Source organism: Tyto alba, unplaced genomic scaffold (assembly GCF_018691265.1).
Source record: "Tyto alba isolate M040663 unplaced genomic scaffold, T.alba_DEE_v4.0 Super-Scaffold_18, whole genome shotgun sequence".
Taxonomy (NCBI): domain Eukaryota; kingdom Metazoa; phylum Chordata; class Aves; order Strigiformes; family Tytonidae; genus Tyto; species Tyto alba.
The window spans coordinates 32,043,387-32,070,505 of NW_024881280.1; the positions used below are offsets into that span (position 1 = coordinate 32,043,387).

A 27,119-nucleotide genomic window follows, 5' to 3' on the forward strand; every position below is an offset into this window, starting at 1 on the left:
ACCTCTGGCACACAGATATTTACGCATTTACCCTCAGATTTAAACTGATGTTACTTCTTAAAATCCTTAAAATCCTTTGTGACGTACATCCCTCTCCACCCCAGGGCAGGTGATAGCCCTTGATGGGGCTCTGGACTGGAGCAGCAGTGAAGTAAAACACAAATGAACAGAAGACAATTGTTAAGTATATTCAAAATCATTGAATGGGGATGTTTGAGACTTTCCAAAAGGTTTGCAAAGAATAGCAACTCCGTCTCATCTCTAGCAATACTTACCGTTCTCTCACCCCTGAGATTAACATCAACATTATTGATTGTTCAAGCTTGGATTGATTCAGACTTTTCCTGGCTATTTTTGTGTTTGGTTGTTCAATGTTATTATTCAGGACAGCTGATATCCCTTCAGAATCTACTTGTTTATTCAGACTTTTTTTGAAAGATGGAAACATAACATTTGAGAGCTGCTATTTACTACAACAATGCAAATTTAAACTGTTAAAACCAAAATAGCTTTTATAAATAATTGGAAGAGAGAGGTAAGTGAAAAAGCTTTCATACAAAATGAAATAAAAATGAAATTAAAAAAATCAAAAAAGTGCACAAGAACATCAAGTGAATTGCACGTTGCAGTAAAAAAAATGTACAGTAACCTGGTCATGAAATATTCCTAGAACATTTCACATAAAGTCATCATCTCTGAAGGAGTCTATGTATCACACTCGGTAAAAACAAGCCACTTCACCTTGCACTAGAACTACTGATCTGCTTACAAAGCCTGGTTTGTTTGGGTTTGGGGGTATTTGCCTTTTCACAGTAACTTCTAGATAGATGCATTACATGCACATTGAATTTATGCAAATGCAGTATTGAGCACAAAATACTGTGTCAATGACTGGAGTGGAGAGGCAGCAGGCTCCATTTCAGTGCAAATAAATGTAAACTGAGTGTGTGAAGATTTGTTGTAAGAATCAAGCAGAAAGGACTTAATAACATTGCAATTACTAGATTTCCCCTCTAAGAGGCTCTTCTCTCCTCGGTTTCTGCGCACAGCGAGCCCTTATCATTCCCACAGTTGTGGTACGTTCCCCTCAGACCAGTGATTTCTAGCTCAGTGACTCTCCTGCTCAGGACAGATGGTTGAGAGCAACCAGGAGATGGGTCTCCCACTAGAGGTGAAGGTCTCTTCGTTGAAAGAAGGAATGGACTTTCCGTATTTGCTCCACTCAAACCCAGTTTCAATTTCTCCAAGGACATAACAAGAAATTGCAACTCGTGAGACTTTCGTGTACGTAACAAAGCTGGCTCAGGGCAAATTCACAGTTTGGGATAGCTTAAAGAAATCCCACCCCTGTAGTTAAACATACCCTTGGTGATTGTGAATCCTTCTACCAGCCAGCGGTCTCCAGGGCGGTCACTGCACACCAAACAAGCACTTAAGCAAACGGTCTCCACCAAGCCATGTCTGTATCCATCACCCTCTATGACCATGCCCTGTTACACTCATTTAATTTCAAGGAATTTTACTGCGATTTATATCAATATGAGAAGGTCCCAGAACTTCACTGCTGAGCCCCTTAAACTGAGAGATGCACAGACTCCATAGGTGATTTTCTATCTCTCAAGCTATTGCTTACCAATACAAGGACTTCATTGTCAAAACTGATCTAAAGATTTCCTTTTCTCCAACCCTTTCCCTCTACCCAGTATTCTTCCAAGTCCTTGTTCACACTGCAGGAAACAAGGGGCTAGAGCCTAAACTGGTAGTAATGGAAGTCACTAGGCGAAATTTCAGCAGTGGAGCAATCTAACATGACTTTCCAAAGCTTTGCAAGAAGTTCACTGTTCAGTGTGAATTGAAACTGTTGTTTTTTTCAACTTCTTTTGCATTTGGGAAGGGGACAGCTATGGACAGAATGTCTAAAGCTGTAACAAATTCTTCTGCTCACATTCTGCCCCACAAGTGCTGAACACGTTTCACACAAAACCATTGCAGAACCTGAACTTGTGTGCCTAGACAGACTTGTATGTGTGCAACACACTTTTAGTCCTGTGTTAAGGGCATAAAACTCCACACAAATAAAAGCCAGTGCAACGGATTTTCCCTGCTGCTTGCATTTCTGTCTGATTCCATGGATGTTACACAGGTGAAGAAACAAAAACAAGATCTGTCAGGTTTCTGGAGGGTAATTCAAACAAGCCATGGTGCACAGCTCCTTTGTCACCTAAGGTAAGAATGAGTGCGTTTCTAGCATAAGTTCTGTGAAGACGTAGTTGGAAATGTAGACTCTTCCATCCTTACTTAGGTGGCTAGTCAGGAATGAGACACTCATCAAATCAGTTCAGCAAATCACACCTGTCAACTGAGCTGTAGTCACTGCCAATAACTGTTCATGGGCTCCTCAGCCTCCCCAGCTGTGAGGGAATGTGACTTGTTAAAAACTTCAATAAAAGAATTTCACGGACAATTATAGCAGTTCAGCTGATAGATGGTAACTTGTTAAGTTGCCATAAATCAGTTGTGGATCTGAGCTGTAAATAGGTGACCTAATTTTCAAAGAAGCTGAGATATTAACTTTCATCAGTGTCAAAGGGAGCTAATAAATACTTCAGACTTCCAAAGTCAGGAAATCCAGGGCTAAATCCTAAATCTGCCTCAGTAATATCTGACACCAAATGTCGTACCATTGGCTTAAGTGGAACTACACCTGGTGCAAGTAACTTGGCATTGTTTAGGCACCTGAATAAGGATTTGGAAGCCTAACTCTGGGTATTTGTTTTCACAAATCTCAAAGTCTGACTTTCATAATTTTGAAATAATATCCCTTTCTTCCAGGGATGGTATCGTTATAGACACCGAGATCCAAGATAGTAAGAGAGGCTGGGTTTTGTAGGGACAAGATCTTCTAGGGGAGGAACAGATAAATTTGGTTTAGCAGTGCTGCCTCTCCTTACGTGCCTCACCTCTCTCCTTCACATCACTTTCTGTTCCTGCTCCTCTAGGGCTTTGTTCTGTTCTGACACCAGCTTCATGACAGAGTAAAGCTACTGTTTCCAGTGCAGCTACTTCTAATTTATACAAACAAACAAACAAACAAAGAAAAAAAAAAACAAACAGAGCTCAGATTAGCTTTCAAATCCCCAGTCTAGGAAATTCGCTCAAGCAGAATTTTCCATACTTCTCATTGCAAATGTAATACGAAATGAAGTGTATTCACTATGTGCAAATACAATTATTACAACCTCCTTAAATAAACCTTTCCTTGACCTTTAAAGGAGTCAGTGTTTCTGAATTTTAGTCTGTTAAAAAGTTCCGAGATTTGATTGTTCAGAAATCAAATACTGTGCTCAATAAGAAAGGTCCAAAAAATGAAAGTAAAAGTGTTAGCAAGATGGTGTCAAAGTATCAGAGAATTAGCAACAAGCACACTTAGCAGAAATCCAAACAGTAGAATAGAAGCTAAAATAAAAATCTCAGTCAATGAAGGAAATGGTTGTTTTCCCAAATATGTTGAGTCTTGACAATTTCTGAATTGAGATCACAGCAAGGATGCTAAGCTCCACCACAACCCCAGGATACCTTTGAATTCCTCACTGATACTTGCTTCAGCACTATTCATTTTTCAGTGTTGGCTTTCATCTCTCGTTCTTTGCAAACCAAGCTCTGAGGTGAATCGTATGTGTTTTCTCTCGGAAAACCCAACAACAGTCCTACGTTTAGCTCTCTGTCTCCTCCATTTTCTTCTCACTCATGCTTCAGAAGCATATTTCTCTTAGGTTAGTCATTGGAGGGCGCTTGACCAAGCCAGCAGCAATTCCTCCCCGCTGTGCACAACGTGTGCTCTCACCATGCTGATGATGCTGGGTGCCGTGCCGGGAAGCCGCTGCGTGTCTGGTGTGCCTGGGGTCACTGTGTGTAATCATGCTGTAAGTATCGAATCAGTCTGTCGGGCAGAGGCAAGGTGTTGAGAAGTTTAATGCGGTCTCTTCCAACCAGTCTTCGAACCTTGATGCGGCAAAGATGGGAAAGAGGTCGTGGGGGCTCTGAAAGACAGGTAGGTCAGAAACATGAGCAGAACATATTTAAACGTGAGAGGGACAACTTGGGTTGGCCAGGTCAGTGGCAAGAGGAAATGGGAGAAGCAGGAATGAAAACAAAAGGGGCTTTTCTGTAATGGAAGGGTGACACGGCTGGCATTGGTGACAGCTCATCTATGCTGAGGCATGAGATAGGGAAGGAACCAGGGCTGGAGGATGGGGGGCTGTATCCCATCTCATTAGTAACAGGCTTTCTAGGAGGATTGAAACAAGTTGTCTCATAGTACTCAGCCTTCCCACTAAAAATAAATATAATATGTACCAAACTTATCTCGGTGCCAGAAATCTGATTCTGACAATGTCCATGAAAGACTTTAGATCCCGAGGGAAAAGATATTTAGGAGATCAGAATATTAGTAAAGGCTTTAAAGGCCACTGGTGCCTGCTGGGCTGCTGTGGCCTGCCCCCCTGCCCTGGTCTGAGTGCACCCCAGGTACAGGCAGATTCCTGCACTGGCGATGCTCATTCTCAGTGGGTCAGATCCACAGCTGGTGTACATTTAACATCACACGGTCAGTGACACCCTGGCAATTTCGAACGCCTCATACCCGGTCCAAAATATAATTTAGTCTCGGTAGGGAAATCCTATAAGGTTTAAGGGGTGAATGCTAAGAGGAGATGGTGACTGAGGATTTGAGTGCAACAGCAGGACTATTTGTGCCAGATGATCTCCTGGGTGACCATACCTGCTTTTTCTTTAATGACAGCCCAATCCTCATAGCTGTCAATATGTTCCTTGAGCCGGGAACAGAGCTGCACGTTACCCACATAATCCAGGAGAACATCGATGATTGGCCCAGCCCAGCGACTCATCTCGGGAGTAGATATCATTTCACAAAACTTCAAGGAAAAACAGATTGACCAGGGTCAGTGGAACATGAACCCACCTGTGGAAACTGCAACAATAGCAACAGCCCCAACAGCTTTGGTGGTTCCACCCTTCTACCAGCTGTGAGGACAATTACCAGTTTCCCTTCAGAAAACTCCAACAAAAGCCTCAGGGTTTTTTTTTGCAACTGAGAGTAGAATCCCCTCTTTACAACTACAGGAGGACACAAACCCCTGGTGAAGTCCTAGCTCTGGAGCATGGAAAGGATGCTGAATTTTTTACAGGGTCCAAAGGTCCTATTTCTGCAGAAATGGGAGGACAGAGGAGCTTTGCCCCAAGCCAGCGAGGCAGCTACTGAAAGGCCCATGCAGCACAGGGCAGTGTGGCTGTGCTGGGTCCCTTTTCTGTGGGGCAGCTGTGCACAAAGGAGGCTTAGGGAAAGAGGGAGATTTGGCAGAGCACAGCCCCTGCTTCTTGTGAACCCACCAGTATCTGCAGCTTTTGGGGACCAAACACCTTACTACAAACGAGTCTGGGGAAATCTCTGCACAAATCAATCCCAGGCAGTTTTACTCGTTTATGGCAGAACTATCCTGGGCCCAATACAGAGCTGTCTTTCTTACTCAGCCCTGGATCAGGCAAATTTTCTGTTGTCCCCAGCGCAAGCTGCACTCAGAGCCATTGCATGGAGGGCTGCTTATGGAGATACAGAAGAACGGACTTAAGGACCTGACTTTAAGCAGTCTCATTTCAAAAAGATAGTGAATTCTCTTCCCGCTTTAATCTAGGTACGTATATTATAGCAGACAGCTTCATCTATCTCTGTTAGGGTGCTGTATAGGATGAAGTTATTTGTGGAGTTGTCTGCATGTGAGCAGTCAGAAAATTTAAAATGAATTAAATCATGCTGTGTGGATAAGAATTCAGGCACATGACCGAACCCAATTGAATGATGGTGGCTTAAACACCATCCATCAGCTTAGTCACTGAGACTGCAACACCCTCCAAGCCCACCCCAAACAGGAAAGAAAATGCACCAGCTTAAACCTCTCTCAGTTTGAGCTCCTGTAACTAGATCAAATTTGATTATACATGCATGAGCCCTAACCTAAAATGCATTAAACTCTTGTGTGGATACTCTTATTCAGAAATAAAATTATATTAGCTCACCTAGGAAAGAATAAAGCTGCAGAAATTTATAAGGACATTTTATTCAAGGTGAGAGCATTCACAGAGGTGTTTAGTACTCTTCTGATTTTTTTTTTTCTTCCCTGAGTAGTGTTTCCCAGGAAAATTAGATACAGTAATGCTGGGAGGATCCCAGCATTCAGCCCACAGTTTCCTACCTGGACTGCTTATAGGAAGTTCAGTTTAGTATACCTGGCTGTCATATGCCATTGCCGTGCAGTTACCTATAGGACGTGCAAACTGGGGATCTGCACTACCACCTCCAAGCAGTAACTCCACTTTGTCAGAGTTTAAATGAGGACACATGTATCGAGCAATAAACACCGAATCTTACGGCTCCCCTCTTCCTGTCTTCGCCAGAGACCTTGCCTGCCTTTTTCTCTCTTCCCTATTCACACGTTCAGTCTACAAAAATGTTTTCTGGAATAAAAATGTTCCATAACATGTTGCAGGAAAAGAAGCAAAGCAAAACAAAGCAAAATAATGCAAATCTGCAACAACAGGCAATGGGATTGACTCAGGGACACAGTGACTCTGAGCCTGCAGTCTCAGCAGGCCCCCGAATGCCCTCTCGTGGCAGTCGGATACCTCACTCCCCACGTTCACAGTTTTGACATGGCAATTCTGGAAATGTGGAGTGAGACAGCAACCATTTTTCTGCATTCACTTTCTCCAGAACACATTAATTTTGTAGCAACAGTAATGGTTTATAGTTACGCATTTTTCAAATCTACTTCCAGTAACTCATAGTCTTTACTGCGTAAAGACTAAGCATTTGGATTTATTATCCTTACATAATCTTATGCATGAAAATAAAAAATGCACATCTTTTGTGTGGAAAAGGCTACAGTTTCATAAGATCCTTATATATGTCAGAATACAAACCGTATCACAACTGTATCCTGAAGCTACACCACACAAGTCTTACTTTTATTAGCTAAATTCCTAGCAGTAAGAGGAAAATGTAAAATAATATTGGAGGGAAGGGATTGCTTTTTCTCTATGTGCATTTGTCCCTCACCGGTTTCTCTCTAGGCACAGATACAATTTTATACAGATTTTGATAGCTCTGCCTCACGTGGTCTGACCTTTTAGGTGATGACTCTCAGTGACCTAATATTTTGTTAGGCACTAAAAGTAGTTTTAGGTGAGATCCAGAGGGAAATAATGTGCTTAAATAAGTAAAAACAGAACTGTTTTTGAGTGGCTAGGATACCACAGAGGGTTTCAGACAAACCCTCTCTCCTTGCCTTGGAATTCCAGCCCTTTGTTCACTCTACATGCTACCCTATCATGGTTCAAGAACTAGAGATTATATATTTTATTAATTTTTCTCTGACAAAACTGTGGTATCCTGGAGCAAGTTTGCTGTGACAAACACTCTCAAGGAGAATTCAGTTCTTCTGGGGATAAGAGATTATTTTGATGGACTCTTATAATCCTCTTTCTAAGATTTCTTTTTGTTTGATTTTTCCCAGACATGTTACTGGAAAACAGTCTTTTGGAAGACAGGACTGATAAAAAGGTCAGGATTTCCTAGGATCTTTTAATGTTTTCCTTTATTCTTTCTACCACCAAGAAGCGTTTACTGATGACCACCTCTTTGGGCTAAACTACACTTTATTCTCAATCCCTCAAAGCTACACTTAAAATAGATAGAAGCTGATTTATTTCTTCACTGATTTTTTTGCAAAACAGAAAGACTGCCATGCTGAGATTACTTTGTTGTGTTGCATGTTGAAGGGTAGCAAATTTTGATTGGAGGGTCAGATTTTGTTTGAGATATATTGGAAGGAGTCAACATACAGAGATCATGAAAAAAAAAAAATGTGTAATTTGAGATTCTGCGAAGTCCTTTAAGGAACTGACAGTCCAAGTCCAGCCCAATGGAAGCTGAGCCTAGCAGCGCTTTAGGAAGGACTCCAAAGATACACATGTTATATAATATCCTACATGTATAATACACAGTCATATATCTAATGTAGCAATTTACACTCTCTCCAGGGCTGCTTATCCAGTAGACTCAGAAACTGCAATTATTTACGTTCACTAGTTTACCCTCATGAAGTGAAGCACTAGACAATTTTAATTTAACCAGGAGCTTAAATTCCATATCGGACAAAACAAATCTTACAGGACAAAATAAAACAAGCAGGTTTCTACTGTCCATACGCTACCACCCATGTGACACTGACTGTCAAGAAAACATGCTTCGCTCCTGGCACCTCAGGTCCAGAGAAAAAGAATACTGTAGATCTGACAGCAAGGTCTGTCAAGATTACTATAATTCACTGCAAATTCATGCTAGGGCCACAGAGGCTATTGCCTACCGACCTGCTGTCATTGAACATGGACTTAGAACATTCACAGACTCTTACTGAGCCCTTGTTTCTGTAAATAAAGTCAGAACAGAGGCATCTTCTCTGATAGGAAAGTTGGGAGAAAAAATACATTAAAGTTGTCAAGATACATGGGTAGGAGATGTTCTCAGAAGTACTGTAGGTAGGCTAGGCCATCCTTACCTGTACTACAGTTGGCTCCTTGGACTGCTGAGGATCATTAAGTCTGTCCCGTCTGTAATTTAATACAGGGTGTGGGCCATTTCCGTACTGGCACTCGAAACAGGAACCTGCATCACAGCCCAGATCCAGGAGGTACTTCAGCACGGAAAGGTACTTCATCGAAAACATGATGGTAGCCGGAAACGCGGTGGGATGGCTTGATATGTAGGCATCAATGTTTGCTCCGTGGTCAAGGAGCAGTTTCATGGTCTTCAGACAGCCATGGCGGATGGAGATGAGTAATGGGTTGATGAGATCGACATTGGGGTTGGCTCCGGCTTGCAGCAGGAGCTCTGTGGCATAGATGTTGTTGTTAAAAACAGCAAAATATAAGGGGGTGGTGCGTCTGTCCTCATACAGGCAGGATCGTTCATCGGAGAGGGTAGTGTTGACATCATAGCCAGCATCAATCAGCTCTTCCAAGATGTCATCGTTGTTGCGTTCAGCTGCCAGGTGCAAGGGGCTGATGCCACTACGCTTGACACGGGTGCGGCTGGTCACAGGGATCAGCATGGAGACAATCCTGCCGGGTGAAGAGTCAGTGAACAGCAGTGAGCTCTAGGAGATCTAGGGGATCTACAACTAGACAGCAAACAGTAGCTGTATGGTTGTAACCATAAGACAGAGCCTGCTAACTTGGGCACAGGAACAACTCTCTCTAGGAGAACCCAGGGCGTGAACTTGAAACCTGTCAACAACTCCCCGTGCTCCTGCCTTGCCAAAAATGTGAGTTGTGTGATCCCCCCTTTCATGGAGGACCAAAGTTTTTTGAAATTATCACTCAGCTTCACTGAGGTAATGGCAGCTGCAGGGGCAGTTACAATGGAAGGAACAACATGCTGGCACCTCATCTAGCCTGTTGTAACTCTCTTAGTTGCCACAGCTCAAATGGCAGACACCCAGCCAGGATTTCCCAAACATTCTGCATCTTCATCATCACTCTGTGGGTAGGACTGGAGGAACAGGCGTATGGTCTCCAGCCTGAGGAGCTGGCAGAGAGGCTGTACCTCCCCACCTCCATCGGGATTGTTTTATTGCTCAGCAGAGAAGGGCACCAACACAACGTGTTGGTAGGCCTTGTGGGTCACAGCCAGTTGCAAATCCATGATAATTTTTATGTCTCCATAGGTGTCATTGGAACTGCATGACCAGTCCCATGGGTTAAACCCTCAATTCCTGCTCATAAAGTTGGATGGTTTAGCCAAGGCACTAGGTTGATTCTGTAAATACAGACAATTCACCTTAAGCTACTTCTAGAGACTAGGGACCATCCAACCTGAGCCTTCCTACTGTCTCAGGAGATGCTGATGCTCTCTATATATTGCCTGTGGAGCGTGGGATACCTAAAGAGGAACTTGTGGGATCCAGCAAGTTAAGCATACCTTCTCTTCCTCTTCTTCTTCCCATGCAAACTTCTCTATTTAAGAGTCAACAACTCTTCTAACACACAAACACGCAAAGCTCAGTTTCCTACCATGTAGCATGTCTCCTTTAAAATGCTGCATAACTTCAGCTTGACTGCAATGGCTGGTCCCAAGACTGGGCACTCAAACATATATTTACACAATGAACTAGGCCAAATATAAGTGCTAGTCTCAGGAAAAAATTTGTCTGTGATGCACTGAATGATCCTGTGAAAGACTGAGCCTCCAACACTCTCAAGACCTGAAATAAGAGTTGAAGATGCGTAACAGTTTACAGAATTATGTTCCTATTTACATGATGGACTGTTGATGTCTCCAAGTTACTTCTACATCTAATTTTTAAACAAAAAGGCTTTTTCAGTTATGTAAGTATCTTTGGAAATTAAGCATGTGGGTTTTCTTTCTCCAAGCAGCTTCACTAATCTTTCAGTGTTGTGACACTCACCAGGGAGCAGGAGGTTTGGGTGCTGGTGAGCTGGCAACTTCCCACCATCAGCAAATGTTCTGTAAGAGCCATAATAACAAAAAGGGCACAGAGCACTGCAAGGACACCATGCCAAGTGCCAGCATTAGTCATCCCACGTTCAACTGTTTTGAAGATTTCAGGGTCTGTTTTGTTCTTTCCCTACAGCACATGTGCTTCAGCCAGCTCTCCGCAACTGAGTTAAAGAGGCACCGCGTCATTTCTGTCTGCAAGGGGAACCTGAACCTCACCACAGGAGTGTCACACCGAGGCTCTGCATCCAAGTGCTGCAGTGTCCCAGACCTCAGTACACTCCCAGTACCACAGATTTATTTGGGGAGAAAAAGTAGGAAGCACCAACTTTGTATCAGAGTTTCATTTTGTAGCTTGAATCGGTCTCTCTTCCTCATCCTCCAAAGTGGGTTGGTTCAGTAATACCGTGCCTCCGCCTCTGCAGTCTTTCCTGTCTTGTCTTGAGGGAGAAGGCAGCCCAAGTGAAGGCAGCCAACTCCAAACAAGCCAGACCACATCCCACGTCTGTTACAGTGCTGAGCTTCATGTATAATTTCAAAATAGTGCTGAGTTTTTCCCTGATCCCAGACACCTGTTTCCGTGATTTCTATTTGTTAGAAATTATATGGAGGAAGAGGAAGAGCATCCTTAGTACGAGTGTGCCAAGAGTTTAATGACTTGTATTTACTTAATAAATCTGCCCACACTTCTCAAAGTCTTCCCTTCTCAACATCTCAGTTCTGAGGGGGAAGGAGTTAAATGACTGCTTGCAATTGTCCTACAGCTGATGAGATGACCCTTACGAATTTTAGGTCAATATTGACAAGGTGTCATTTAAAAAAAAACAAACAACAAGCAACAAGAGTTGACAGTTGAGCCTTGGGACCACATTCTTGGCTTTTTTTGATGGTAGGGAGCCTTCATGCTTTGGCAAAAAGTTGAAGCATGGAATTCCTGCAGAATTACGTATTAAATCTGCAGGAATACAAAGAGAGGTCACCATGAAGGGTGTTATTTTACTGAATACCAAAGGAATTAAGAATGATCAGCCAATTGGGCTAGAGCTTTGTCATTTAGATAAATATTTATAAGGGAAGATATTTTTCTTTTTTATTTCTTTTGCACTTTGTTTGCAGCAGTTGTGCACAAAAATCTGTGCTCAGTCTTTTACAAGTAAAGGAACTCAGAGTTTGCGCTGAATTCTGGTCTCATTTTTTGCTGCTGGGATTTGGGAATAATAGATGTGAGATCTGAATCAGGCCCTTTTTGCATAACATGAAGATGGACTCAGGTTGCAGAATTTCTATGCAAATTTCTTTTCAGGTCAGGGTGTGGAACTATTGAGGGGAGAAGAGTCAGAGCACTGGTCCAGACTCTATATACAAATTGGATTCAGATCAGTTTATTGTACTTTCAGATGAACTTTTTTGAAAGTGAGCAACTGGAGCTGGGTTTTGTCTCTGGCACATTTCTCATCTAAAATGTGTTTGTCTTCAAGAAGACATCTTTGTAACTCAAATCCTGGAGAAAATTTTGAATCATGCCTGCATTTATCTATACAGGGTATTTGTGTACATGCTGCAAGCATATAAACCCATTACATCAATTCACACTGGGCTGCCCTCTAGAATACCTGGGTTGCACAAAGAAGCAGGCCTACTCCAACAGAAAATTAATAGCCTTCAGGTCTATCAAAGTGATTTGAGAAGCTTAACTGGGATTCCCAAGCAGACCTAAGCACTAGGATAAAAAATGCTATGGGAAGGTGGAGTGCTGTCAAAAGTTTTCATTCCTTAGATATTGTGAAATAAGTCAGAATTTGCTCTAGCAGTTGTCTGCAAAGATAGCTTTTCTATCCAGAAACAGTCTTTGCAGTCGGATATACTCTCTCCTTTGACTTGCTGAAAGGATTTTGTTAGAAACTGTGACAGTCAGAAGAGCTCACTACAGTCACCAAAAGGGTCTGTCACTGCAGCATGTGACTGTGTTTTGCAAAAATAGCTGCGGGCCACTCGCCCTTTCAGCAGTGTGGGGCTAAAGGCAGGAGCTAAAACTTGCCCTAGGATCTAAGGTAAATGTTAAGGAGTTCAGGCTCAGAAGCTTGCTGCAATGTCCCAGGTCTTGAAAGAGCTAGGTAAACACTATTTACATGACAGTGCAACAACCCCATCCCTAGACAACATCTTCTAAATGCATATTCCTTCAACAGATGCTGTAGAGATTCTTCTTCTCCTATAAACACCTCTGCTTCAGATGACTGGTAAATCTACCCAATAATCTACCCAATTCCTGTGTTGCTTTTCTTTTTTTTTTTTCATTAGTGCATTTTATTCTCAGTGCTTAAAGAATGTGCTCAGCTCTATCCCAAACACATTTCATTTCAGAAACAAACCATTGGATCTTTTTCTGTATTTGTCTGTTACATTTACGAGTCATTTAAACACCCACTAATAAAGTATATTTTCCAGACCATGAGTAATTCTTGTACTTCTTTTCTGAAGTCTTTCCAATTTCCTGAAAGGTTTCGGAAAGGGAGGGTACCAGAACTGGACACCATAGTCTAGCAACAATCTCACTAATGCCCTCCAGAGATTCACTTAACCACTTCCTTCTGTCAGCATCTGAATTATTGTTAATGAAATCTGAACACACCAGAGATGAATACAGCATGTTCTGCTTGTGCAGAAGAATCACAATGGGCTCATGCAGGAAAATTATTGCAAACTATGCTGCAACAGCTATTGAGGACTAACACCCCCACCCCTACACACACACACACACACAGATGTTTTTTTATTCCATCTCAAGCATGGTTTGTGGAGTTCAGTTTAATCCGCTTCCAAGGTACATGAGGTTATTTATCTGTAACGGATGATATCTTGGCAAAGCTAAAGGAATCTTGCACCCCACATTCCTGCTCACCCCATCTCATCCTAACCCGTAAACACACTCTTCAGTTTATAACTTCCAACCTGAGCTCTGCAAGCTGAAAGCCCAGTTCTCAACTGGCAGTTCTCTTGCACACAATGCTCAGAATTAGATCTGGGACGTTATATTCTCCTTTTCATACGGACCTTGGATTCTTGTCTAAGAGATGAAAATACGACATGAAATAAAACTTACTCGCAAATCCCTTTTTTGGCTGCTATGTGAAGAGGTAACAGGCCATCCTTATTGGCTTTATTAGCATCTGCTCCCTGGGACAAAAGAAACTCCACAATATGTATGTGTCCATTCTTACAGGCTTCATAAAGAGCAGAAGCATTATCACTGGCTTGAGTATTTATATCAGCACCTAGGAAGGAAGAAAATCTTGGTAGCATCAAAAGGTTAAAATCAGATAGAAGGAACATACTTTGAATGAACATGTATATCTCCATGACACTAGAGCTACAAAATTTTCCAGACGGGGATGTGAATGAGGTCCTGTGAAAGGTGTTACAGTCATATTAGTTATATACAGTTGTATCATAAATTTCCATTGGCTTTTCATATGATGTGACTTTTATGAGGGAGAGTTTGACGTGGGTGGCAACCATCAGTTCCCAGTCATCCATCCAGGCTCCATTCAGCTGTATCTTAGAGGCAAAAAACTTCAAAACGTGTTGTTCTTTATATAGCATGGCCTTTTCCTGAGGCACAATAATTCCATTAGTATTTATGCATTTACACTATGCATATACACTATTCCTGAGCAGGAATTTGGACTAGATGATCTCAATAGGTGCTCTCCAAAATTCTATGGTTATGTATTTATGATATATACCTATTTGTATTTATACATATTATTTATATTCTATATATTCACACTATGAATACATGTATATTATTCATACTATATTTTAATTTTAGTACATATCCAGGCTAGAATAGGACTCTGTAACATGACATCTGCACGGTACCAAGCAACAGTTCTAATCAGCTTTTATTTGGGCATGCCTTAGTCAATGAATAAATATTCATTGGCTCAACACTCAACACAAACTCAACACCTGAGGTTGTATCTCTTCAGGAAGGTTCAAGTGAGGCTCCAAATGGTAAGTTTTACTTAAAAAAGAAAAATATTATTAATAAGCTACTAGACTATTTGGGGCATTTGTTCTTATGCTGTAGTGTGTGCTTGGCTTAATAAACAACATGCAAGAATAAACCAAGACCTGATACTTTTTGGCCACAAACAATTTGGAATCTAGCTTTTTCTGGGCTAGATATTTAAAGGCCTGAAAGCCTGGGTTTCTACTGTAATATACTGTACCACAATGTCCTCAGGAAGGCTGCTATGTATGTATCCTAAATAGGAAAGACAGTTCAGTGGAGCTTTGCTTCTAAACTCCAATAAAGAAGCCAATTAGTCTCCCATTTGATCACGAAAACTCCCTGCCAAAGAGAATATTTCCCTGTGCTCTTACCCCAAACTGAAACATCTGTGTTGTGTTTGGCCCTTTGAAGATGTTGTAGCTGGAAACATCAGGAGAATTGCAGTGGCAAAACATAACACAGGACTACATTCCTAATGAAAAAGGAATGAAAAAGATACTCTTTTTATGATGAATACTGCTCATCATAAGCAATGAAGTGATATCATTCCTGGAATTCTCAGAGGATTTCCTCAGGGCTTGGAACAATTGGACAGTTTTATTGGATTTTCTCCTGTGTATTTTTCTCAAAACTGAACTTTAAGGAAATCCTAAGATCTATCTAAGTTGAAACACAAATCACATTCTGGCTTAGTTTCTAAAATCATGGGCAGTATGATGGACTAAATGGTCATATAAAATTGACTTGACAATGCTAGCTGGACAGCAGAACACATTTTTTGTTCCCCAACTCTGATATCTTTCTTAGTCATACTAACTGCTTCAGAAGACTTTCTTATCTTTATCACTGTTTAGCTCTTGTTTCACACTTGCAGGACCCAACTCTTACCTACATGGAAGATATTAGCTCACAGTGAAGATAAAATATGCCTCAGAATAGTAGTAAAACATGTTGCTGTTTTTTTTTTTTTTTATAAGTGGAGCAGTAAAAGGTAGGATTAGTGTAAACTAGAATCAAATTCACTCTGTTTATATTTGAACATATACACACGGGGAGAGTGAGTTTGCTTCTCCTTGGTGTAAATCCATAAACTATACAATAGTACTTTATCTATTTTCAGAAGGATTCATTAGTAGAGGAGAGCTAACCATGCCCATCACTGCAATGTTCATGAGCAGATGGGGTTGGCTAATGTTCACCTTCTGACATCTATTAGCACCTACAGTTGTCTTTTATGACTGATTGGATTTTAGGCTCCATGTGTGCAGCCATATGGCTTTTGAAAGGTGTCGGGCAATGCAATTAGAGAGCACCATATTACTTCCCAAAGTAGGTGACCATGAAAGAATGTTGAAGAAGCACATGTGTCTAGACCGTGCTCTCTGAAAGACCCTACACAATTCAGCCATCCAGAGCAACTGGGTTTCAGCACCCCGGCAGGCTAGGCCTCGTCTCCAGAGACAGAGAAACTGAGCCCAGAACAATTAATGGGAACTTCGAATTAAATGAGTAAGACAGGTAATGGTACAACTGTACTCACCACACTTTGCGAGGTATCTCAGAGCTTCCAACTGCCCACTCTCAGCTGCCACAAATAAAGAAGTGATCCCATAGGCATTTGCAGACTCAATCTTGGCACCCCCTTTCACAAGGATATCAATAATCTCCAGGTCATTTCGGGAGACAGCCTCATGGAGAGCTGTCCATCCTCGATTGCAACGGTGGTTGGTATCAGCATTGTACTGCACCAGGAGCCTTGCGGCCTCTGCATTCTTGCGCTCACAAGCTGTTTTGGAAAAAAGGGAAATGATTAGGACAGGATTTTGAAAAGATTCTGGCTGTTGTGTTATCCATTTCCTATAGCACAAGGCAATTTAATACAACTAGGCCGTAGTGAATAAGACCAAAGATCCATCGAGGTCAATATGAGGGCCAAGGCTGTTGCCAAATGACATTGTCTGGGGCTTGTAAAGGATGTGGCAGTGAAGCCAACCTTCAGCTGGGACCTGGAGGAGGCTAAGTGACCTGTGAAAGACTTGTGCCAAGCCTGGTACTGAGGGGAATCCAGCCCAGCACATTGGTACCAACAGGACATCACAGTGACAGGGAGGTGACAAGGTGCGGGAGGTAATTTATGAAGAACAAACATGTTCTAGAAAGCACATGACCTGAACCCTTTATTTACAAATTCTGTGCAAACTGACTCTGTATGTTACTGCCCTGGACTGCAGATAAAGCTCTCTATAGATAAGAAAATAAAAAAAGCTCAAACTGACAGTACCCAAAAAAGGATCCTTAGAAAACAATAATGGGGTAAGTCAATAGCACTTTCTCAGCCTGCAACAATTTATAGTTCAGGACCATCCTGAGCTAAAGATATTTTCTTGATAATTAACAGTATTTTGTTGATTTTTAATCTACTAATTTGTCGCACTGCTTTTTGAATCCCAAATCATGAGGCTTCCTACACGTCTTTATGGTGGGACCCCAAACCAAAGGTACCTCGAATAAGCAGTCTCATTTACAAACCCCAGTCAACATTTGCTGTACAATGTACAGAAAGAGAGCCCAGCACATTCATAGAATCATAGAAGCATAAAATCACAGAATACCAGATTGGAAGGGACCTCAAGGATCATCTGCCTTTCTTGGCAAAACCCCAGTCTAGACAAGATGGCTCAGCACTCTGTCCAGCTGAATCTTAAAAGTGTCCAAAGCTGGGGAATCCACCACTTTCCTTAGGAGATTATTCCAGTGGCTGATTGTTCTCATCATGAAAAATTTTCCTCGTGTCCAATCAGAATCTCCCCAGGAGTAACTTGTACGCATTACCCCTCATCTTTTCCATGTGACTCCTTGTAAGAAGGCAGTCCCCATCTTCTTTGTAGCCACCTTTTAAATACTGGAACATGGTGATAAGGTCTCCCCTAGGCCTTCTCTTCTCAAGGCTAAACAAACCCAATTCTATCAGCCTTTTCTCATATGGCAATTGTTTTTTTTTTTTTTTTCTTTGAAATAATAGTGTCTTTTTCTCAGAGACGTCCCGCCTTTTGGTTTTGATTCTTCCCTTGAGTTACTTCCATGGATTCCTCGCCCATACACAGGTGTCACTCGCATGTACAGAATATGCAAGTATAGAATTAGACACTTCTGTAGTTACCTATGCACAGCTCTACAGAATTTAGTTTGCTTACAAACTAGGAATGACTAATTTGTTATCATTTTTTCATTCTTTTTCTATTGAAGGGTAGACCAGAAGATTTTGTTCTTAATAATAGTTTTTCTCTGGCTAAAGGGTGCTTTCATATTATTGTTGTTATTATTATTACTATGAGCACTGCTGCTATTACTACTACTACTATTACTAGTACTACTACTACTACTACCACCACCATCGTGTGTTTAATGCACAGCTGAACAGCTTTCCTTTAGCAGACCATAAGCCAGAATTTTAAAACAGAAGCATTTTAAACTGAGCAGCTCTAATGCCAGGCATCCAAAATTGGAGGCAAGATTACGGTTTTAACCAGTAATACGTGCTTTTTAATGTTTTAGAGTGCTAAAAATAGTCACGGCGGGAGCAGTCAGTCAAAGGAGAATGGACATGAAGGTGTGAGACATCATCATCTCCTCTGAATTGTTGTGGTATCATAGATGTAATGCTGTTCTGCTAAAGAAAATGTTCTCTCTGACCAGCAGTAAAGTAACATGTCCATGTTAAACACCTTATATTGAATTGTTTTCAACTTTATGCATCTCCTACAGCACAGAGCCTGGCCAGGCCCCCCCCACTATGTGAATCACTGGCATGTCTCCAGTTACCCTACTCCCACATCTGACAGCTACTTAGGTCCAACGGTTTAGAAAAGCGTGCCTATTCCTGTGCTACCCAGCTTGCCATAAGTTTGGGACGCCGTGCAGACACTCCGTGCTTAGGGCCCCACGAAGCAGCGCACACCCCACCCTCAGCACCACATCGCAGCCTACGCCCCGCAGGGCGGCCGCTAGTCCCGTCTCTGATGTGGGTGAGAAGAGAGGCCGAGGCATGGCAGGTCAGACACGGGAGACAGAAAACCACTGGAAGGCGGTAGAAAACAGGAGCTAATCGCAGGGTTTCAGCCCCGCCTCGCAAGCGATCCTGCAGCTCTGCCGCTGCGGTGCCACGAGACCTCAGTATCCCCGGAGAAGCAGCCACTCACCTTTGTAGAGCGGGGTTTCTCTGGCCTTGTTGGAGATGTCAGGCTCGGCCCCAGCCTGCAGCAGGGTGAGCAGGCAGTCCAGGTTGCCCCGGCTGGTGGCCAGGTAGAGAGCCGTCTCCTCGTTGAGGGTGCGCTGGTCGATTGTGCCAGGGTACGCTGTGAGGAAACGGCGAGCCCAAAGTCATTATGGCATGTGGTGCACAAGCGTTTGCAGCCCCATCACCTTTCAAAATCCTTGGAGTTTTAGCTAAGTTTTTGTTCTTTATTTCTTTTGTTTTCTTCTCCTTTTCAATGAGAAAATAAGAATATACTATAAAGTTACAATAACTCAGATTGAGTGTCTAAATCAGCCATCAGTTTAGATTAAATTGTTCATCTGTGGCTACTAGTGATGCAGAAAGCTGCTGCGTAACGGCTAATGAAGAGCAGTTTGAAAACAAACTGCAGTAGTTAACCACCTTCAAGCACCAACAAAGAGGTGCTGGGCTGGATGTCCAGTTAGTGGGAAGGGGGGTAATTGCTGGCAGCTGTGGCAGCTGAGCAGCTCACAACAGCCAAGAGCTCAGCTATGAGGTTTTACTGGGAGAAATCCAGGGCTTGGCAAGATCTATTCAGATAAAACTTTCTCCTGAAGATCCTAACCTTTAGAGGCTTCTGTCTGGAAACCTATTCTCAAAGAGAGAGTGAAATTAATATACACTCAGAGGGGTTGGAAAAAAGCTTCACGTACAGTCCCAGACCAGGTTTGGACCGCTGCTAATTCTGCCTTTTAGTTTATTCATATTCTTCTTCTCCCTTTTGTAATTAATTAGTTTTAACTTCACCGACCTTTCTGCAACAGGCTCAGGCAACCCACTTGGCCGTAGTACGCAGCTTCATGGAGGGGTATCCAGCCATCCTTATTAGGTTCAGAAAGATCTTTTCCTGATTTCATCATGTTGCATACTGCTTTTTCATCTCCATCCTTGATTGCTGCCACTACAGGGTCAAGTTCTCTTTAAAACAAGATTAAAACTGGATTACTAATTCCTTCGTTACTGAAAAGCTTTTTGCAGCAACATCGCTGTATTATTTGGCCAAAAGAGTGAACCCCTACAGCCTATATAACAAGTATTTGTGGCCCTAAGGTGTCTTGCTACAGGACCTGTAGAGGTAAAATTTGTCTGCTCTAATTTGGCCATTCACAAGAGATCAGAAGAATCGCTGTCTGGAGGTGCTGATCTCTTTCCTCGGAGTGTAAGGAAACTGTAGGTGTGACTAGTCCCTGGCATAAACACTTGTATTTTAGAAATCTGGTGTTGGAGGAGACTTAGCTCTACCCTTGCTCTGTACACTGCCATTAGTGTCCGAGGTTGTGAGAATTACATCACCCTGCCGTTTCTTGTCCCATGTGGCAAGGTGTTTCAATACGAGATCTCTTAAATAAGATCAGCTTTGAAGAGAATTGCCCCTGTTTGTCCCGAAAGAAAATTTTAAATTTGATTTGCAGGTGACCTATCCCTAAAGTTCAAATTCTCAACAAATCTTGTTCTTGTATTTTAAAGATATGTCCTATTTCTCTTACACAATCCTGTTTTCAGAAGGTAGCCAGTCCCGTTATGAAGAAGGGAGAGCTCTACTTAGACTGTGTGAACATTAGGATGTTGGTCTGCGTTCTCCTTTCTTCAGCCAGGGAGGATTAAATAAAACCTCCACCTACTCAAATGAAATTCTGAGCTGCCCTTCACGACCATGACCCAGAGATCCTCAGCTGTTATTTCAGCACGGAGTACTCAAATTTTCAGCGATGATAACCACTTCGGACAATATAGATATTAAAAAATGTGCCTTTGGTGTCCCAGTGAGACATAATAGGTGCTGGGCACTTCTGAAAATCTGGTCTTTAGCAGACCCATTAGCTCTGTTGACAAGTCCATTCCTGCAAACCTCTTAGCCGAGTTAGCAGTTCCCCAAGTAACTGCAACAGTTAGGGGCCTCTGGAACCACAGCTGGGATCTGGTGCCAAACTGTGAAATAGTTCATGTTCTGGTCAATTTAAACCCAACAAACCACTGTCAGGCTTCACATGGCCAAGTAACTTCTAGGCACAAGGAGTAAAAGGAATGAAAAAATATTAGGGAAGGAGGGAATATTTTAAAGCACCTTCGAAGCAGACGCAGTCATTGAAATGTGTAGAATCACTGAAAAGTGTTATAGTGTTTACCGGAGGAAACAAAAATAACATGAAAGCAATCATTTTTTGGCGCTACCAAAATTCTGAAGATTTCAAGAAGTGCTTCGCTGTGAAAATCTACAAAACCCGTGGAGGATGCTCACCGCCACCCAGAAGCGAGACGCAACGAGGGGGGCCGACTGACGAGCTTGGCTCTGCCAAGCCTTCCCTTTGCCACGCACGCGTTCTGCCCAGCCCGGGCAGCCACACACTTCCCTAAGCCCTGCGACAGCAACTGCAGAGCCTCCCCGACCTGGGCACAACCAAGTCCTTCTGCAGAGCAACGAGAAGAGCTGCTGCGGGAGTCCCCACACCGCGGGGGTCACAACGCTGCCCGACGGGCACCGTCCTGCTGATCAGCAGTGCCTGGAGCAGGGTTGGGCTTCCCAGCTCTAGAGCACCTGCTCGTGTTCCTGCTGAGCTGTGCTGGGACAAAGCAGCCACTGCTCCCTTATTGGGAGGCACCAAAAGCTCCAGAACAGCGAACACGGCAAAAGAAGAAGCTTTTTGCCAGTTCTGATGGGGCCTCGCAAAAAAAAAAAAAAAAATGAATGTGGGCTGTATTTTCAGAGGCAGAAAACAAGAGGATGTTGAAAACATAGGAGAGTCTGTGCTTTGAACGAACTCTAAAGAGAAAATCTTGCAGCCTTGAAGGCAAAGAGACGGAGGAGGGAGGTGCATGCCTCGGAGAGACTATTAGCATTGCCAGGGTAGGAATACAGCATGTGATGAAGGTCATGCAGGGCAGTGACAATGGGAACAACCAGAAACTGGTTGTGACAGAAGGTCTAAAATGCCACCACAGAGTGAGATCAGAGACAGAAAAATATGGGTAATTCAGCACAGGAGTCCTCAAAAAGCAGATCATTGGTGCAACCTCTGTATTTAGTGCAAGTTACAGGAGCTGCACTGGATTTCGCCGCTTTGCGGGGGCTGGACGGATCAGCAGCCTGAAAATCACACAGGTGACATTAATTTCAGCTTGCCCTGAGGAACCCAGTCTGTGCCATAAACACTGATACCAGCACTAAAAGAAGAGTCACCAAGCTGCTTCTCTGAGGATAACCTCAGGGCCTGGCCTGGAGCAGAGCAGGTGAACATAACACACGTGACAAGGAATGGGAAAAGACACCATTTCCCAGGTGAAAAAGGACGTGGTGCCACTTGCTCCTTCTCTATAGCTGGAAGCAGTGATCTCAAGAGAGCAGAGTCACAAAAATAGCCACGCTGGAATGGGGGGGAGACACGGGACAAAAGGCCAGGAGCTTTGCCTGAGGAGATAACAGCGAGAGCAGGCAGCTGCCTTCCTGGCCACAGCCCACCCAGGAGGAATCCACCAACCTTCTGATAGCTGCTGGGCTGAGGTCTCAGGGACACGGCTGTAAATCCATACGATTTATAGTACCCTGGGGACTAAACCTAAAATTGCTAGTTTGGTACAGACAATAGCTTTTTATATGGGCATTTGAAATTGAGCATTTTTTTTTTTGAAGTCAGTTAACACCAACAACTGGTATGTTTGGCCGGGAGAGGAGGTGGAGGTGGGGGAATCTTCGTCTCTAAAAGCCTCTGGCACAAGGCTGCTGAAACCATCTGCTGTTCTGTGCAAAGGTTCGTGTCACACGTGCAGGGCTGCTCACTGCGACCTCAGGATTTGGGCACACGATAGAGTTACCAGTGCTTAATGAGCTACTGCATGCCAGGTGGACCAGAGCAGGAGGCTGTGCATGGGGCTGGCACACTGCAAATGCAAGGTGAATCACGTTAGCTGAGACCTCAGTGAAAGCAGAGGGTACCTCAGATCCATGGTAGGGTTAAAAATGTGTGAAAAATCAGTTACTATTCTGCCTAAGCCCTCAGATGTTGAACGAAGTAAACTTCTGTTGGGCTCCTTGACCTGAAATGATTCCTGAGTAAGATGAGGGGGTTTGCTGGACAAGGTCGTAGATGCTTTAGCCAAGCAAATTCCAGATCAGTACAGAAAGTTTAATGAATCTCCATGTAAAATCCTTGCTTTCTGCCTGGCTCATAGTTGGCCGTTAAAAAAAACTGACACATCCTGCTGCTTGGATTTTGTCAGATAGAGAAAAAACAAGTATTAAAACTACGGAGGAAGCCTGACGATCTGATGAAATTTTAACCTTATAGGTGACTCAAAAGAATGACTGCGTTTCAGAGGCTAGCAGCCAAGATAATAAGTACTCATGGCAGATGAGATGTATGGTGGGGTCAATTTTGAGTGCTGCAGAGGAGGTTCAGTGGGGAAGGTTCAGGGAGCTCCCTCTTTTCCTGGTGAGATGCAGGCAGCGTGAAGGAGCAACATCTCCCCAGGTGAAGCCAGCTGTCATCCCTGCCTTACTGAGACCAGGGCTGTAAAACAACCATGCCATCATGCTCTCCTGTGGCTTCCCAGACACATTTTTGCTCTCACCTTGCTGGCAGCGGAGGAGGGCTAGCTTATCAGCCTTAGCCCAGTCTTCTTGTGGGCTGAATTCTATGGAGTTATGTGATGCAGAGGAAAAGACCGCCCTCCAGCCATCGCACCCAGAGCAGCAGAGAGGCATGCAAAGTGTGCAGAGCACTTCATGAGGGGAGGTGATTTCAAGGTGCCAAGGGGAGCTGGTAGGTGACAGGGATGAGGGAGGCTTCATGTTTCAGCAGAAAGAGGTTTTCACAACGTCGGGGAGGGCAATGTCGGTGGAAAACCAGGGACAGAGCCTGGATCAGGCAGGGTAGAGTGAGGTGAGGGGAAACTGTAGAGCTAGGTGAGGGATGAAAGGAAGAAGAGTGGTGGAGGGGTAGTCACTGCAACCATGCATCCAGGGAGGGACTTGCGAGACAGATAGAACAAAGTGGATTTGCACTGGGTAGATAAAGAGGGTAGGAAAGAGTTTTCTGCAGGACACAGAGAAGTTCTGCCTACAACACTTTTCTCTCTTCATGATAGCTAAAGGCAGGTGTTGCATCCACTGTGCCCCCCAGAGAGCTGTAATAAACCCATCATGGTCCAGACATCTCCACTACACACAGGTACTGGGGCAGAGCTCAGGCCCTTCCCTTGCCTTTCTTTCCTCATCCACGACTGTGTTCACCTAAGCTTATTTACGGTCTCTGCCAACAGCAAAATGTGGCCAGGAGGATCAAAGTCAGTCAAGCTGGTTTCCTCCTTGGGCAGGAAAGATGTGGTGTGGCTCCCCAGCAGCCCTCCTTGGTGTGGCAGGACAGTGCAGGCGTTGCTGGGAACAGGCACAGCATCTCGGGAGCATTTATAAAACATTTACTTCGAAGGACTTGACTTCCCCCCCCCCCCCCCCCCCTTCCCTGTTTATATACTATGATAAAATGTTTGTTTTCCCCACTCTTCGCCACCTTTGAACCATGAACTTAATACCAATGCAGTTACTATCAGCACCTGCCTGCCTCCTCTACCGTGTTGCTACAGGAGCCAGCCTGTATAAATAAACCAGTACAGGCATCCCTTCCCTGCTGTCCTTGTCACTTCAGAGCTACCGAATGACCTGGAGTCCCCAGGACACATGCACTGGAGGGATGGAGGGGGATGAAGGGGGAGAAGAGAACGAGGGATGCTTGAGGTCAGTCAACCTGCAAGAGCTGGGGTACGGTCCAGGGCAGCCGGGAGGTCAGAAGGAAGAGCGGGAAGACAGCGAGGGTGCGGTGCAGGTATCAGCAAGACCTCCTCCAGACAAACACCACCATTTCCCCCCCAAAAGACACCACTGCCACCCAGCAGGGCTGGCTCAGGGGGGCGGGTGGGTAGCAAGGCTTGGTTTTGACTGCAGGGGGAAAACGGGAGAGGGGGAGAGAGAGTCACTTACACGGGCTGGGACGTGCTGAACAGGCTGCCGTCGTACCTTCGCCTGACCCCCCAGGCTGCCCCCGAGCTGGACGGCTGAGCACGGCCTCTCGGCTGGGCCGCCAATCTGGAGTGGCGATGACATGAATGAAATAAAGAGAAATACTCCGAATAGGAGAAACAGGTCATGTTGAGGCAGAAACAGAGACACACATCCACAGAGACGGAGCAAGAAAGCCTGCCGGTCAGGGCTCGGAATAAAAGCAGATGGCCACGGCTTGCTCGGTGCTGGATTCAGCTGCTCGCTCGGCTCGAGATTATTTTTGGCCCTCTGAGGAAGCGTCAGGGGATTCAAATGACCATATAAGACAAGACTGAGGTTAACCCTACCACCACCGCACAGGAAGCAGGCATGAGGCGAGGTGGGGTGACATTCATCACCTCCGAAGTGCCACGCGAGCAGGTTGGAGGCGGGGGGCGGAGGAGGACCCGGGGCCCCTGGGTGCCAGCTCTGTTTCCATCTCGGCTCTCCCCGGGCGGCAGAAGGATTCAGCAATGCTACAGATCTGGAGCTACAGGCTGCAAAGATTTTACCCCCAGTGGGAGTCAAAAGCTGCCGGGCTGAGGCAAAGGCAGGACAGGTTAATGCACAGAACTGCAGATGCTGCCTCTTGCCAAAATAGCAGGTGTCAAAGGACCCCCAAGGAGGACAGGACCAAATGGTCAGGGAAGCCCTTATTCTTCACCTCTCCCCCCGCCCCAAAAATGGGTCCCCACGGCAGAACTGGCAGCACAAGTGCACGGTAACAACGCCGAGAAACCACAACCTTTGGTGGGCACAGGACCGCTGGCTGCACAGCATCCTGATTCCGCAGCTGTGAAACACGCTCAGCACTTATCAAATTATCCCCAGTTTCCCAGCCTCAGAAACCAAACAATCACAGGCGGTAATGTGTGAGGCATCAGAGGATGGTGGGGTTATGAGAAAGAAGAAGGAACAAAACTTCAGTTACTCCCAGCTTCTTAAAAAAAAAAAAAAAAAATAGTTTAAAAGGATATTTTCCCTTGGTTTTGGGGTGACTTTGTAACCTCTTTCCCTCCCCGCTTCAGAAATCTCTGCCTTTTGCAAATCGAAAGGAGAACAAAGTCTGGGTTTGAAACTGTCAGCAGGTCTCTAACCCACAGCCCAGCATCGAGGGGAGGGGGATGCCACCATGCTTTGGTGCCTGGGGCTGCTCTGGGCTCAGCGGTGTGCTTGAGGTCAGACTTTGATCTGAGATAACTACATCCGTTAAAGACCGAAGTACCTAAAAGTTTTCTATACCTATTTTGGGCTTTTTTCCTCCAGAGAGGCTGTGCTCCCTCTCTGGAGAAACCTAAGCTCAGCATAGTGTGCCCCCGTGGGGGAAAGGAGCCTCTGCCTTCGGCAGGGCTTCTGTCGTTCAGGAAAGCTTGTAGCAGTGTCCCCATTCTTATTTTATTGGTTGCTTAAAACAGACAACATCAAGCAAATTCTCATTTCGCTGTGAGAACGTTGGGCTCATTGGATTTACAGCAGGCTCTGGCTTTCAAATTAACGACAGACTCGCGGAGCAGCCGCTCAGTAAAGCTAATTAGAAAGCACGTGTTTTGAGAGGAGAAGCTTTTTTTCTCTTCCCGGGCAGGGTGTTTGTTGGGCCGGTGGAGCTCAGGCGGGCGCTTACTCACCGTTGCCAGGGGTAGATGTGGTAGGGTGGGTTGTGGCTGCCGGCGGGGCTGGGGGTGGCCGCCTCGCCGGGACCCACCACCAGCGACTTCTGGTGGCTCTGGGCAGCTGGCTGACCCGCGGGCTCCTCTTCCAGGCTCTGCTGGATGGCCATCTTTACAAGCTCCTCTTCGCTCAAGCTACTGTACAGACTGTATTCCTCGCAACCTATCGTTTGTCTTTGGCTATTTGCTGCCGTTGTAGCCATTTTTTTATTTTTTTTATTTTTTTTTTTTTGCTTTCCTGTAAAAGGAAATTGTGATCATCAAAATCTGGAAAATGAAAGAAAGAAACTCAATTATCTTGTGCTTTTTTTTTTCAGCTCTACCTCTTGATTAGACTGACCAGAAAACCCTTCAGAAATCCTTCCCCAGGGAGAGAACATTATCGGCTAAAATCTGTGTGTAAACTTAATGAACTAACTCCTTTCCACCACATAGAAGTAACCGGTTTAGCTGGTGTTTAGAAAAGGGAAGGAAGCTGCTGCAAGCATGGCAGGTTTTTATCTACTTGTTCTGGTTACGACAGCTCAAGAGAAAAA

The 27,119-nt window shown here is 44.3% G+C and overlaps 1 protein-coding gene across 1 annotated transcript; it reads right to left on the minus strand.

Moving 5' to 3' along the window:
- Positions 1-283: 283 nt before the first annotated feature.
- On the minus strand, positions 284-26,814 carry ASB2 (ankyrin repeat and SOCS box containing 2). Its single transcript, XM_042791297.1, has 9 exons — positions 26,542-26,814; positions 24,857-24,961; positions 19,637-19,803; positions 18,809-18,964; positions 16,150-16,395; positions 13,695-13,866; positions 8,634-9,195; positions 4,781-4,934; positions 284-4,040 (listed from the first exon to the last, which is right to left on the minus strand). Exons 1-9 carry the CDS (start codon positions 26,784-26,786, stop codon positions 3,904-3,906), a joined length of 1,944 nt encoding a protein of 647 aa, XP_042647231.1. The 5' UTR covers positions 26,787-26,814; the 3' UTR covers positions 284-3,903.
- Positions 26,815-27,119: the final 305 nt, after the last annotated feature.

What these genes read in the sequence shown, in the direction of transcription:
- ASB2 (XM_042791297.1), bottom strand. Translation starts at nt 26,786, where the DNA reads ATGGCTACAACGGCAGCAAATAGCCAAAGACAAACGATAGGTTGCGAG. An exon ending in CCTGAGCCTGTTGCAGAAAG is followed by an intron (nt 18,965 to 19,636) that starts GTCGGTGAAGTT and finishes GTTTCCTCACAG; the next exon opens with CGTACCCTGGCACAATCGAC. An exon ending in TGTCATTAAAGAAAAAGCAG is followed by an intron (nt 4,041 to 4,780) that starts GTATGGTCACCC and finishes CCTGTCTTTCAG; the next exon opens with AGCCCCCACGACCTCTTTCC.